This window comes from Apteryx mantelli, chromosome 12 (assembly GCF_036417845.1).
Source record: "Apteryx mantelli isolate bAptMan1 chromosome 12, bAptMan1.hap1, whole genome shotgun sequence".
In the NCBI taxonomy this organism is placed as follows: Eukaryota; Metazoa; Chordata; class Aves; order Apterygiformes; family Apterygidae; genus Apteryx; species Apteryx mantelli.
The window spans coordinates 6,679,648-6,694,509 of record NC_089989.1 but is presented as its reverse complement, the minus strand read 5'-3'; the positions used below and the strand labels follow the sequence as shown (position 1 = coordinate 6,694,509).

Below are 14,862 nucleotides of genomic sequence, written 5' to 3'. Positions count from 1 at the left end.
AATACTAACAGAATTTAGTCTCAAGTTATCTCAAAAGGTAAAGGCAGTGAGATATAGATGAACTTTTTAAAAGAAAAGTCTATCACTGAGCGAAATGCAGACATACAGACTATTCACATTTGACTGAAAAGGAGGCCAAGTTTTCTCAGAATTCAACCCCTAGGCAGATAAAATGGGCGTTTGTCTTTGTGTTCCTTGTTTGCATGAGTCTCCTAGTCATGCTCCTACAAAATAGTGTTCCTTGGACGTTAGTTTAGTAATAACCTGTCAGGGATTTGCCTGTTCTCCCTACATTACTACTCTGAAAACTCAACAAGCAGGTTTTACAGATTTGGGATCCCTTATCTTCAATGCAGGAAATCTAGGAGCTCTTTGCTCTTGCCGAAACACAAGACAGTTTTACAGCTTAGTTTTTTGCTGTAAAAATAAACAGAAAGGCACAAAGCAGCTTAAGATACAGCTACAGATGGATTCTGGTGTTTTCCACTGCCTATGCCCTCAGACTGTGCTGAGGGTCTGGCAAGGGCTAACAGAAGATGCGAGTGCCTGGCGAGATGGAGCTCACAGGGCTGGAGAGCCTTGTACGGCAGTTGCTAACATGGCAAGGAGCTGCTTCTCCGCAAAGCAAAGCTCAGCTCGGGGGAAGGCACTGCAAACCTGTCATATTAACAAGTTTTTAAATGTTCTAATTCCTACATCTCTATTTAGAGAACAGTAAACGTTTAATCTATCTTACAGTACAACTGGTTGTGAAACAACTTCAGGTTGCTAACCCACCAGAACATTTCAAGTCCTTTTCTTTTTGACAACATGCATCGTTTGGACAGGTTTGAATGCCTGGCTACTGGAAACCTATCGATAATGATAAATAATTCCCCCTGTTCAAAAGATGTCCTCCATTATTCTCTTTCACAGCTCCTAACGCAACACAAATTTATAAAGCACATGGCTTTGGTTTCATAATTCATAATGACTAGAAAAAGTCATTTAGGGATAAATGTCCCCTTCCCTGCCCCCAAAGGCCTCAGATTTGAAAGGATGCCGTATCAGCCACTTAGATAACTATTAATCTAATAGTAAAATACAAGTTTTAAAATAATTTGGCTAAGGTCAAAGTATCATAGTACCTTGGGTGCAATCCTTTTCCATACAGTTTTATAAGAATTCTTTTCCATTAAAACAAAATATCACAAGTACAGGCCAAGGAAACTGCAGAACTTCAGAACTCCAAATACTTTCATAAACATTGAACTATAAACGTAAAATATAACAGTAGGTTCTGCAACAGTACATTGCTGAAAAAATACTGGATCTGCTGCAAAATAGTGACCAAAAGACAGAGAAGCCTGAATTTCTCCCATTAATTTTTGGGGTACATAAGTGATGAATTCAAGTATAGAAAAGCAGCTTTACCAAAATGTCCATTTCCTAAGCAGAACAGGGGTGGTGATGACAACATCATTAAATAGGACCCCTTGGGATGTATGATACAATAATAGGGACATTTCTGCAAGCAGAAGAAAATTTAGACTCTGGACTAAGAGTTTACTGGTTCTTTGTCTCTGTGGCGTTAGAAAACCTTAACAATTGCAGGAAAGAAAATCTTTAAAATAAGAGATGGAGGACTATCTAGGGAAACTGGAAAAAAAATCATTTTGCTAACAAAATCCCCAAGTTATGAAGATACAAAAATTCACCAGGTTAAATTCATCTGCTAAAAAAACCCAAAAGGTTATTCCTAAATCTTTGCAGTATGCTTGAATTTAGCTTCCTACGTATGTTTAGTGATTCAGTGACTGATGAGACTTTCTTCATCTACGTTCTTTCTAATTTTCCATGAGTAACACTGATAGAAAGACAAAAAAACAACAACATGTTTTGAAGAATTCAGTGCAGAGTATTTTTGATCGAACTTTTGAACTCTTCTAATTCAAGTTGCTGTATGAAATTAAACAGATTCTGAACAAATTTGAAGACATTCAACAGCCAACAGATACTGGCAACACATTTTTCAAAATATAATACTAGAAGAGACATCCATGGTCCCTAAGTGACTTCCTGTTTGAAATGTCATTTCATGCATCTGTTTCAATATTTGTAACCACTTTTTACAATTATTAGTTCTTCCCCATTTACCTTTCAACTTTTGATAAACAACTTTTTCAATTATTAGTTCTTCTCTATTTACCCTTTTCTTCTCGCATCCATGCAAAATCAGTGCAACCTGCTTAAACTAGACACATAGAATCTTTTAAATGGAAAGTACTTTACCAGACTTGCTCCTGCTGTCCTTTGAGATTTATGCACTAATTATATACATATATATATATATATATGTGTATGTATTTTTTTGCCAGGAGAAGGTATTTTACCATTTCTTGTGCAACATCATCAGGAGTTTCCTTCTCCAGATCAAAAGTAAACTCAATGGCTCCATTATCTTTGGGTTTTCCTTTCAGTTTCTTAGGATCTTCTACCCAGAGTCTTAAGGCAATAGAGGATTTCCTACCATGGTCTTCTTCTGCAAGTTCCACTCTTACCCCAGTATCTTCAGCAAAAAAGGCATGGCTTAATAAATCTTTAATTTCATATCTGCAATGGATATAAAGAATATTCAAATACTGCAAGTCTGAAGCACTTTCAAATAAGTTTGTGACAAGAAATTGCTGTTAAAGGCAAAAATATTGCAGTATGTTCATCCATACAAAATTTGTGTTTGTAGCAAAAAGTAGTAGTATTGCTAGTGTTACTGCTGAAAACCAGACATTTCCCATTTCACAGAACTTCAGCAATATTCATACACCATAAGCATGTACAGAAACAAAGATTAACGCTTTGTTCAACTTTTCTTGAGTAACTGAGTTCAAGGAGTATTAAAAAGAGGGTTCCCTTTAGGTAGTCTGTTGAGGACCCTAATAATCTTCTTTGTGAAAGTTATGAACTACTAAACACTAGGCACACTAATCTAGGAGAGACCAGCGTAAGAAGATGAGGTTTTAAAGCCAAAGCTAGAAACAAGGCACAATTAGTCTTCATATATGGAGGCTAATTATTGATGGAATCTGCTATGAAGGCATGTGGTGAATCCTTTGCCACGTGAAACATTTACGTGAAGATGAAGATCTCATTTAGGGTCAGTTCCACCACAAGTTGTGCTCCAGGCAGGACATCCCGAGTGAGATCTTACAGACTGGTACGCCACAACATGCTCTCAGGTCCACAGCGATGCTTTCTGACCTTATTCTTTGAAGTTGAGACACACACAACAATTGCGTTCGTTCTATTATCCTGACATTTTATGGCAAGAAAGTAAGCAATCATTTATATTCGTATTTCCAGGTGGTGGATGATGTTATTACACTTCACCTATTATGTAGGTGAAGTGTATTTTCTCCTGAACAGGAAAGATCCAGAGGCTAGAATGGAAATCCACAGACAGTTTCAAAATTTCTGCATAAAAACTATTTAATAGAAAACGTGATTGCTTGAAACAAACCTTTCTTCTTTATTTTTGCAAATGCACTCCCCAATTATCTCCTTAATTTCAGGATCAGTAACTTTCTCAAAGCTTGCTGGCTTTATACCCTAAAAGGGCAGAGAAAAATAATTCAGTTTGAAAGCAAATTACATTATGTCTTTTAATTAAAGATAATTTTACTCCACTTTACAGAGAATTCAACCCTTGGAATAACCAATACTTTAAAATTGTTAGTCTTAACTTAAAACTGAATTGAGGATTTAGGGTTATTACATTTCTAAGTACCTTTGTACTTCGAAATAAGTGCATTAGTTTGTACATGCAGCTCAGCAATACACCATGCAAATCTCCCTTTTCTTTACTGCTAACATTTTCAAGTCTTACCTTCATACCTTGTGGACTCTGAAGTCAGTATTCAAGAAAAAGACACCTCTAAATTCTCAAAATGATAATTTTTCTTTGAAAGTATTCCTTTTTAATTTTTATGTTTCTTGCATTAACTCTCAAAATATTAAACGAATAAATAAAATAATCATGTTTTTCTCCAAATAGCCAGTTTCAAGAATGAATCAAAAATACCTTGGAAGACCAGACCAATACAATATTCCATAGTACTGTTCCCCACAAAGGTTTTGCTTTTCTGTGTCCTCCAACACCGCCCAAAAAACCCAAAACAAAGCAAGGGAGAAGGAGAATATGCCTGCCAGCTCTACGTTACTCTTACACGTTGTTCAAATCTTAATAGGACCATGTGACAGAGCAGGTGTAACCTATAAACTCACACAAACTAAGCTACATTTCCATCAAAAGTCAACATTTTTTCTGGGAATATTGTTCACTTCTGGCTTTGAATAGCTGACCTAAAAGCATGACCTTTCAAGAAAAAAACCACCTGTTCAATGCAGAAGAAAACTTACAGAAGCAGAATCTGCTTCCCCGCGTAGGGAGCTCTGGCTTTACACAGACACAACAGAAACCGTTTGTATTTCTTCAGACTTAGGTGGGGTACTTTCAAGAAGACAGAGAGGATGTGAAAGAAATCCATATGCACATCCTAGGACAGTCACAGGTCATCTCTCCCTGCTTGCTAATATTTCAGAACCAAGACCTTAACTCAGCACAATCAAGGTATACAGTCCCTTAATTACAAACACATACATCCTGCCAGCATAAAGAGAGACTGTATGAGAAGCAGTATGCAAGTTCTCAGGCTAAGTAATAGTTTATATGTCATCTTTCTGTACATATAATCAAAATGTACTTAGAAAAATAACACCAGGAAAATCTGGAAAGTGAAGAAATGAAGAGATGCATATTAAAATGTACCAGCTAAACACAAAAAGAAAATAGTCAACATACTACAAGGGAGCTACTACAAGGCTGAACAGCTGATAAAGAGCTGATAACGTTTCCAGTATTTTAGCAGAGGTCTCATGTTCCTGTTCTTTTAACATTGCACAGTTTTTTTGGACAAATACTTGAAAATGTATCATCAGTATTTCATAAGCTGAAAACCAAACAACAACAACAACAAAAGAAAATCAAATAACACACAACATATATTGCAAAATATACCTAAATTTCTTGATTTTGAAGGTCTACTCATGATTTCTGAGCACTGATTTTTGTACTTTGGGGCTAGCAATACTAAAATAGGTTAATATTCTCTAAATGAAGTGGTAGGAATATTGGAATAACAAAAAAACTGTTTTAAATGCAGTGTTCAGTTTGAAGCCAATTAGCCTTAAATTGCACCATTTCTGAATAGTCTTCATCTTAAAAAGATCCATGAAGGTTATGCTTTCAGGATGTGCAATGACATCTCTCATTAGTGCTTCATGTGGGGTTAGTACCTCAATTCTCTTTCCATAATTTTAGGAAAAGTAATCACTACTTCAGTAACCAACACCAAGTATTTGGGGTCTTCAGATAGGCTGGGTAGTTAAAGCTACAGGAGGCTATCTTGTTCTCAGCAGTCTAAAGAAATCTTTGTTAATTCACAATGGAAAGCAATAAGACAAATCTCTGTACATTTTCAGGCACTCTAGTTTGCTATAGGAAACCATGAATTTCCAACTTAATGACACCTATCAGGAAGAATGGGTAATAAAGGCCATAATCTGCTATAGCTCAATGTTCACTGAAAAGTATCCCACAAATGTACATTAAGTTTCAATTTTAACTGGGAAAAAAAAAAAAAAAGAACGCATTAAACACAGCAGTAGAGGCTACTTTCACCATATTACCTGAAGAACTCTCTACTACCAGGCAACATTTCCTAAGGTGTATGTGTTGCTTGAATACTTACGCACTCAAGGAAAAATGCCAGGTGCTTTTTATATTTGCAGATTGTTTCATAGGTATTTTGACAGAAGCTAAACATACGAGAGGCACAAATAGTATATAACATATCACAGTATCTCTCAATTTAATTTTTTCTTCCAGAATTCATACGGATTCATCATTTAGGTGGCTTGACTTGAATGCTTACACGACTGAAATGGAGCAGGTCAGGACCTGCTGGGCATCTAGAAATCAGGTTTGTTTTGAAAGGTTTCATTTGACACATCCCTGATGGCTGACCCTGATTTTTGACCTTATAAATTGCTTTCATAATAGAGACTCCTACAAATGCCATGGTTGTTTCAACATCCTTTGAAGAAGCGCTGACTCTTCTCAAAACATCTACTGTATTAATCCAAACACCTAAATTATGAATACATGACTAGAATAAACAAGGACAAAATATGCACAGTGAAGTACTAAATGGAACTGCTTTTCCGAAGCGCAGCTGCTACAATGTCCTTTTGCTCCTTAGTTCTCATTCAACATCTCCAAGGCCGGCTCATTGTCCTGCTGCATCTCCTCCCCAGAGCGCTGTGCCACGGGCTTCCAAACCTCCAAGCGATGGAGGGGGCTTATCTGAAACACACGTTTCTATCTGAAGTCAAAGGCTCCATCTCATTCATTTATATAAAAGCCATCTGTCTTGTCTGAGCATTCCCAAGGAAACATTGCACCAAAAGTCAAAGTATGTTGGCTAAGGGATCCTTTTCATGCACAGCAGTATGAAAACTGTACAGTCACCTCAAACAAAAGTGAATACAGCAACACTGCATCTGCAATGGAAGACTAGTTACTTGACACAGGGTGGATAGGGAAATTTTCATACAAATTCTTTAAATGCTAAAACCTAAGTCTAACAGCAAGACAAGAGAGAAGAGAGCAAATAATCTTCCTTTCAAGAATCTTTCTCCCCCAAAAGGGATTATTTACTTTGAATTCTCTCTCCCACCAAATCAGAACAAATCATCAATAAAATGAGAAGCATTCAAATAGTCTCCACAGCTTCTTTCCAAAGTGATTAGATTTGAAAAGCGAGTACACTGCACTCCAGTATAAGATAGTTGAGTCTACAGTCAGGGACCTACAGCACATTAGACTTTTAACCTCCACATTAGGGGAAAAAAGTGAAGCTTGTTTTCAGAGCTCTAAGAATAGCTGCTTGTCATTTTTCCATCAGCAGAGCACACTTTTGAAACAATAACACATGATGCTTTAAGAAATGCACAGCTTACGCCAGATAAGTCAACGTTAACTCTGACTCATATCAGTTGGTAACTTTTCTGCCTGCTTTTCTTCAGTCTGGCAGGCTGCCCTTCCAGCTCCAGCCTGCTCAGAACTGAAATTCCACCTTCTACCTGAGTGTGCTCCCTCAAAACAGGTAGTTCCTAGAAAGGGGGGGGGGGGGGAAGACAACCCCCCCCCCAAAAAAACCCCCTCTGTTTCCAAAAGAGCTGAAACTTTATTTCCAAGACTGAAATTCCACCCCACTAAACTGTTTCTGAAGTCAACAAAGTGAAGGCAAAGTTCTCCATTCCATCAGTACTTTATTCCAGGACATTTAGCAGCAAGACCATTGTATGTGATTATAAATTCATCTGTTTCACTGCAAAAAGGTACATAGCCCTAATGCTAATCTACGAAGATTGTCTGCAGATCTGAGAAGGTATCTGAAATACACAGAAAGTCAGTGTAATGAGATTCATATTACTTGTCTGTTGTTGCAGTGCCACAGCTATGGACTTTATTCAATCTGTATAAACAAAATACATATTTTACAAACACAGAGAAAATATTCAACACATTCATAAAACTAAAATGCAAAATGGAACACTATAAATGTGATGGCTGTTTTAAATCTATAGGTTTGTTCTGCTAAACCCAATGACGTTTATGTATCCACTGAATCCCCAGTGTATAGAGTTGGTCTGCTGTGAGTTCTCCAATGCATCAGTAAGAAAACATTGGACTGCAGCTGCCTGGGAAGGTCACACATCACTAAATACACCTACTGTCTACATCAAAATTACTTGGCAGAATGATCAAACACACACAAAAAAAAAACCTGACTAAGAAAAACCATCAAGTTATGCATGAAAAATGAGATTATAGCATCAGAATGAAGGTCACTGTAAATATGCTGACCAGGAAATCACTTTCAAGTTAACTGCAATAAATGTAGCTTTGACCTGTTGCTTGAAAAATATGCGTTTTCTATTTTTCTGTTATATATTTATTTTTATCATGCATGATTAAACTTAACCAAAGAGTCTGCTGGTTTTATTATCTTTTGCCCTTCATTTAAATTGCAGCATGTGCTGCTGCAATGGGTCCCAGCAAAGAACCTAAGAGCTTCACTTTCTCATTACAGACTCAATCACATGCATGTTTCAGTTCCTTCAACTGCTCTTTAGAGTGTGACAAAAAGCATAAAAAGTCATTAGGAGGGGCCTAGAAGAAAGCGATAAATGAAAGCGTGTCAATTTATGCTCCAGAAATCTCCATTCGGACGCTAAGGCTGAAAGGGCAGAGAGAAAGGGTGCAAGTCATAACAAGCATGTCTAATCTGTCAGAGAAATGAGCCAGTTCGTACGTTTGGGAAACAGCTCAGGAAATTATTATGATTGCCATATTAGCCTGCACTATTATGTGCATACAGTTACACGTACATAAAAACAACAGCAGAAAATTAAAGCAGCAATGAAATTAAGCCATGAGAACATGCTCAGACAGAATAAAAGGTCACCACATAAGCGTAATAAACTTAAAGTTTAATAAACTATAGACTTGCATAATGCAGAATATCTTAAAACAAAATAATGATGTTTCAGACAAGTAACGTATCAATTCTGCATACCACTATCTGTTACCAATGCATGTGACTTTAAAAGATAGGACTTCAGATGTATCTTATGTCCTATTAGCAGACAAGAGCTTGACACAGTGTTAGGACAGGGAGTAAAAATGGTTGAAAAATATCACAATGGCAGCATTAAATAATACACTGTGACCACAGGGGACGTGCATCCCAGGGTAACTCAAAGTTGGGTTAGAGGCAGCCTAAAGAATAAGGTAGCTACTCTGCCTTCACTAGCAAGCAATTACTTTCTTGATTCAAACGCGAGCAAGCAATGCCAGCCTCTCCGGTGCTATTAGCACCTCCAGTGGTTGCTGCCATGATAATGGGCCAATGGCAGGACCAGCAGGTTATTTTATTCTAGATTTAAAAAATAAAAGCATTGGGCACCTAGACACAGAGGTAAGACTTTTAAGTTGCATTCACCCTCAATTTAAAATACTAGAAATAGTGCTTATATTACTGGTGCAATGTTTTTTCCTCCAAAAAACAGTTTCATCAAAAATTAAGTAAATTTCTTTCTCACTGAGAAGCTGATATACGGTATAGCATTCAAGAGTGCTGCACCATTGATCCCATCTATTTGAGAAGGTCAGGGCCAACTTCTGCTCCAGTGAGTCCCCCAAACCTCACCTATCTCTGAGAATAAAACAGTATAATTCAGCCTCTTAGCTTAAGTCTATGCTTTATTTATACACTATATTTCAGCACAGTGAAAACAAACCCAAGTAAGAGCTGCTGCATGACAACTGCAACCCTAACTCTTATGAAAAGTGATTTTAAACTATAGCTTTTTCCTCTAAGTTGTCACTACCCCAAGTAACCAGGCAAACCCAAGCACCTCTGTGAAAGCTCAGGATGAGGACAAGGTCCAGGGACCCTGCACCCTAAATTCCTCCACTTAAACCGCAGTAGCAGCTTCCCTCAGAAACAGCGGTGCTCCTGCTGGCATACTCACGCAGATCGCAGCGGTGTCCTCGGCCGTCGCCAGCTCTTCTGCGGACACGGCTTCTCGACAGAAGCGGTTCAGCCCAAGAGAGATTCGCCCTGGGAACAAGAGCCTTCTCCAGGGCTGCCCTGCTCCTCTCGCACCCTCATCAGAGGGGACCACCCCCTGCTCCTCCTCCGGCTCTGCCAGTTCAGCAGCTCATGGCAGGCCACAGGGATTCTCCCCTCTCCACAGTGAGTTAGTTAACCCTTTCCTTGTAATGACAGTAATGCCAGGGTTTCCATCTAAGGAATCCTGGTGCCTTTGCTTCCCCCTGCTACTGCCATGAGTTTGTCGGAGCAAGTAGTTCATACGCTCTCTGCGTCCGTACCTACCAGACAGGTACCGAAGTTCTGTTCCAAAGATACCCAGCCTTGGTAGCGTCACCTTTCAATAGTCTTCGCTTTCACAAGAATCATTATTTTCAAGTTCTCTAAAGTTGTTAGTATAAGACCACTTTTAAAAAGTTGTAATAAATTACGATATAACCCTTGGCTTTGTAAAGGTTACTGCCACAGAATACAACTTGGCTCAGACTTTCAGTGCTTAAAAAATGACTACTAATTGAAATGTAAAATCTAATTAGGGATCCTCTGATTAATCGTTACTTTTTGCCATCTTGGATACCGTTTTGACAAATGAGGCTTAGGAGTCTCACGAAGTCTTAATTACCAATGCTCCATATGGCTAAGGGTTGCACACATTCTAAATTGCTGCAAGTATGTGGAGCAACGGAACACATACGATAGCATTTATGGCTCTAAATATATTCACACAGACACACAGGTCACCTTAACTTTAGCTAACCATGATGGCAGCTCCCCAAACAAATTAGGCTTATGGCTCACACAAACTTCTACCCAATGCAGCAGCTAAAACATATCAACTCTGCTTATAGCTAAGCACCTAGATTACCAGACCAAAGGGGTACTCAGTATCACATTCAGGACATGAGCCCCAGAGCCTGGCACTAGAAAGGTCTTCTAGCATCACCATTTGAAGCATTACAGTGTAGAAAGATCTCTTCTAAGCTACCCACAAAGACAGTATTTAGAGCAGATACTAAGTACTATGTACCTAAAAGAAGCCGACCAGCCATTGTGCCAAAGGAATGAAACTTTTCCTTGCAGGGGAGGAGCAAGTGGAATAACAGTGCAACAACAAGAATGACAATGTGACACGAGAAGTTACCCTCAACGGATTCGGGAAGCAGCTTCACTGAGCCACCCAATGTATTTCACTTCTCTGAAAAGATGCAGTTTTCAGCAAGTCCGTGGTGCAGAGCAGAATGGCTTGCAGTCAATAAGCTAGGGCGACCCGTTTCAGTACACACTTCCTTCCCTCTAGCGCCATTCAGAGTTGCTCCAGCTACTCGAGCATCAGCTAGCAATGAAGGTAGCTGCACTGCTGAGCAGCTTCATATGCCTTTTTATTTATTTATTTTTGTTTATTTCTGGACAGCTGCAAGTTGAAAGCAGCACTGTAAGAAGAGTTAAGCTACCTAAAACCAGGATCACAATCTAGTGGGAAAAGATCCAGCTTTGCCAAGCTACAAAAGTCAGCTTGCAACAATTTACACAGAAATGAGATAAAGCTGCATCCCTGTTCAGATGTGTTCTCCTGCGTTCAGCAAGTCTTTACATATCGCATATTGCCAGCAGGAAATCCTCCTGTTTCTTGTGATTAGGACTTCATCTTTTAAACAAAGACTTCTGAATCGCTTGCATCCTCCCTCCCCATCAGGCTGGCATCATCACACCTGGCTAGCACAGTGAGCTACAACACGAACACCAACTTCCTTGCATCCTGGTCTTCAGTAATGGGAAAAGACAGACACTGGACAATATAAAATACACATATAAAAATTAAAATGCCCATAAAACCTCCATCTGGCACATGCAAGTGTTTGGGTATCTGATGGAGGTATCTCTATATCCTGGGTGAGAGATTACTATGCAACAAATCAGAAAATACACTTTAGACCTTGAATAGTGGCTGACTATGATATTTCCAGGACCATATTTGTGCTAACATGATTCACTAAACCTGTTTGAGGTGGCAAGTGGTCTCAAGTACATTTCAAAATTGACCAGTTAAGTTTTATCTAGGAAGGTTTTCATCTGATCACAAGCAGTGGGAAAAGGACAATGCTAACCGTAATTTTGGGACCTTGCTTTTGGAGAGATGGATTTGGCTCAATATATCTACTATGTAGGCCTAACTACTCTTTCTTCCTTATAGGTCAATGAAATAAAAGCAACCTTATCTGTAGTTAATTTTTGCAAATTTTAGTGCAGCTTCCTTCAGATGACTACCCTCTTCACATCCCAGGCGTTCAGACTATCTTTTGGTGATGGTGATGCATGAGGGCCAAGCCACACAGCTCACTATCTCCTTTTGTTGCAAGATCACAGATGGAAAGAAGTACCCGGTGAAATTTTTGACAAACCAATCTGTTTAAGATAATCTGTCCTGAAAAAACTACTGTATTCTTGGTTTTACTTAACTACGTAGAGCAGAACATGACCACAGCTGCCAAAGCACTTGGCAAGCTCCATTTCTCTGCAGTCAGTGATTCTTCCACTGATTTGCAGTCTGATAGCATCTTACACACTCAGGAGTTTTTTTTCAGGAGTTCCCAGAGCAGCTCGTGTATTCAAATACATTTATCATCTGGGGAAGAGAGGGTATTTTTGGTGCTTTGGGTGGGGGAGGGGGTATTTATTTAGTATAGAGATTATTTTAGATTGCCTTTTTCTCCAGGCTAACCACACTTCTAAAAATGCAGCAGATTCATTTCCATGGTTTCTGTCTGGAGATTAACAGAGTTCCTAAATGCAAATATAAAGCTCTTCTGGCTCACTCCAGAATTAAACACTAGTATCTTTTCTCCCTTCTATCTTCAGATAATTTGCTACACACAAAAACTGCAAAACGCTGTGCTGGAAATCTGAATCAAGCACCATATAAAGGCACCATATTAGGCTGCAACATAAAAGTTAGTCTTCTTAGCTTCGTGGGATAGTTGGTTAATTCTGATTAGTCCCCATTCAGGAGGCAAGATGAGGATGGAGACTTTCCCTGCTTATTCTTCTCCACTTTCATGTACTTTTTGCTGATGGAGATAAAAATCAGCAAAAGACGACTAAAAATATTTTATGCAGCTGCAGTACAGTCAAATGAAATCCAACTGTGGAATTGTAAGCTTCCTAAATAAACCTGCAACAGTTTTCCACAACCCAGAGCTAAGACACCTCCATTTCTACACTACACTAGACCACACACAACAGTATCGACGTGACAGTGAAATTTTTTTTTAGACCTTCAGATTACAAAATCCCAAATTAAAGATGCAACTAAAAATGACAAAAGTTTACTTACACAGGTTACTTTCCGGTAAATTTGAGCAGCATTCTGGCATTCTGAATAAGGGTATTCTGAGGTAGCCATTTCCAACATGCACATCCCAAAAGCATACACGTCCACGGACTCATCATAGTGTTCCTCATACATTTCTGGGGCCATAAACTCTGGAGTACCTACACGTGAACACACAAAAAGAACAAATTCTTCATAAAATTTAAATGGCTTTAATTGTATTTTTTCACCTATAAAAATGTGCCTATTACAGCAGCACAAGGATGCATGTGAGATTATTTCAAAACAGGAAAGTAATTAGAATAAGGCTCAAGCATCCCCCAGGGAAGAAACCCAAAGGCAGCAGACACACTCGCACACCCAGAACATAACAGAACAGAGGAAAAACCATATATAAAAGTTCCAGAAGTGAACAGAAGTCTGGAATGAAATACAGCACGGTGCCTGAAAATACACTGGAAGTCTCAAAATGGTTCCTTGTTGTGGAGGGAGAGGGATGTGTGTAGGTCTGCGGTGGTGAAAAGGACAGAAGAAACAAGAAGCTTTCACCTTGTTTTTGTCAAAGTTAATTTGCATCTTTTTTTCTCCAGAGAGATAAGTAGCAACTACCCAGCAGATAGACAGCACTTTGGCAGCAAGCGCTATCACAAATTCATCTACAAAGTCACGTGCAGAAGAACACCAGCATTAAACAAGATTCTGTCACTGGATTAGTGGGACAAATCAACAAGCTGACTTACAGAGCAAGGTCCTGCTCCACAGGGAGCAGGGTGCCAGACATCTGATACGACTGGATAAACATCAAGTGAAGCACTGTGTTTACTGCTTCATTACGGCGAGCAGCAGCTTTGTGACAAGCGGCTACTCGACGCCTGCAAACGCTCCCTTTTACACAGGGCAGCAAGAGCAAGCAAAAGTTTTGTGGCATCAACAGCTGCAGAGAAACGTGTCTGTACGGCGCACAGACTGGGAAGTTTAGTCACAAGAGTTGCGCAGCCTTCGCCAGAGAAATCCAAATTCTGCATCCAAATTCCCCTGTCCGCAACCTTTTGTCAGTTTAGCACGTCTGTTAACAACGCGTGATTTTTTGTTAGACCATCTTTAGTATCAGCAAAAGCACGACGCCAATTAAAATAATGTATAGCAGCAAAAATAGCTTTTGTCCTTACATGTATTTGGGGACCTGATGTAAGCTTTATTATGACAGCATAAGCTACGCCTCTCAAAAGCAGGGTTTGTCAGCAAAACTCTGCTTTTACACACTTTTTAATGTAGCATTGGCCTAACTCACATAATAAACCTCAGTTTAAAACATTCCTGCAACATTTGCTCAGCTTTGGGTCTCTCTCTCCCCTTGTTTATGTTCCCTCCACCTTGAAGACATTCTTTTGGCCTTTATAAGCCAGCTGGATCCATGTCAGGAAAGCTTAACAGCAACTTCTGAGTTTAATATCTGCTCTTAGGCTTTTTCTGCCAGCTGCTACGAAGCCTATGGCTGCTAAGAGGAAAGGGTTAACAGCTGGCGGACCCAGAAAGCTCTTCAGACCTGCTGCATTGTTTCAGAGTGAACCAGGCTCAGACGCAGAAGTGAATCTCATGAATTATGGAGCACTTAAAACAAGTTTGCTACAAATCTGAAAAAGTGACAGTGATTGTCTAAGAAGCAAATGATATTCTTGACACCATTCCAAAATACCATGAAAATGATATTTTCCACCCATCTCTGGGGGCGGGAAGGAATACGCACATAGAAGTATTCTTAACTAAACAGACCACATAGATGTAAAGCTGCTTAGTAGCTATTCAACTCCTCACTGT

General features: G+C 39.2%; 1 protein-coding gene across 10 annotated transcripts in view; it reads right to left on the bottom strand.

Moving 5' to 3' along the window:
* WNK2 (WNK lysine deficient protein kinase 2) overlaps positions 1–14,862 on the bottom strand; it is a 125,394-nt gene that overhangs the window by 60,007 nt on the left and 50,525 nt on the right. For all 10 annotated transcript variants that reach the window (XM_067303797.1, XM_067303796.1, XM_067303789.1 and 7 more), the window contains exons 5-7: positions 13,048–13,205; positions 3,497–3,585; positions 2,373–2,592 (exon numbers count right to left, since the gene is read on the bottom strand). In XM_067303797.1, the coding sequence (XP_067159898.1) occupies positions 2,373–2,592; positions 3,497–3,585; positions 13,048–13,205 (467 nt within the window). The remainder of the gene's footprint in view (positions 1–2,372; positions 2,593–3,496; positions 3,586–13,047; positions 13,206–14,862) is intronic.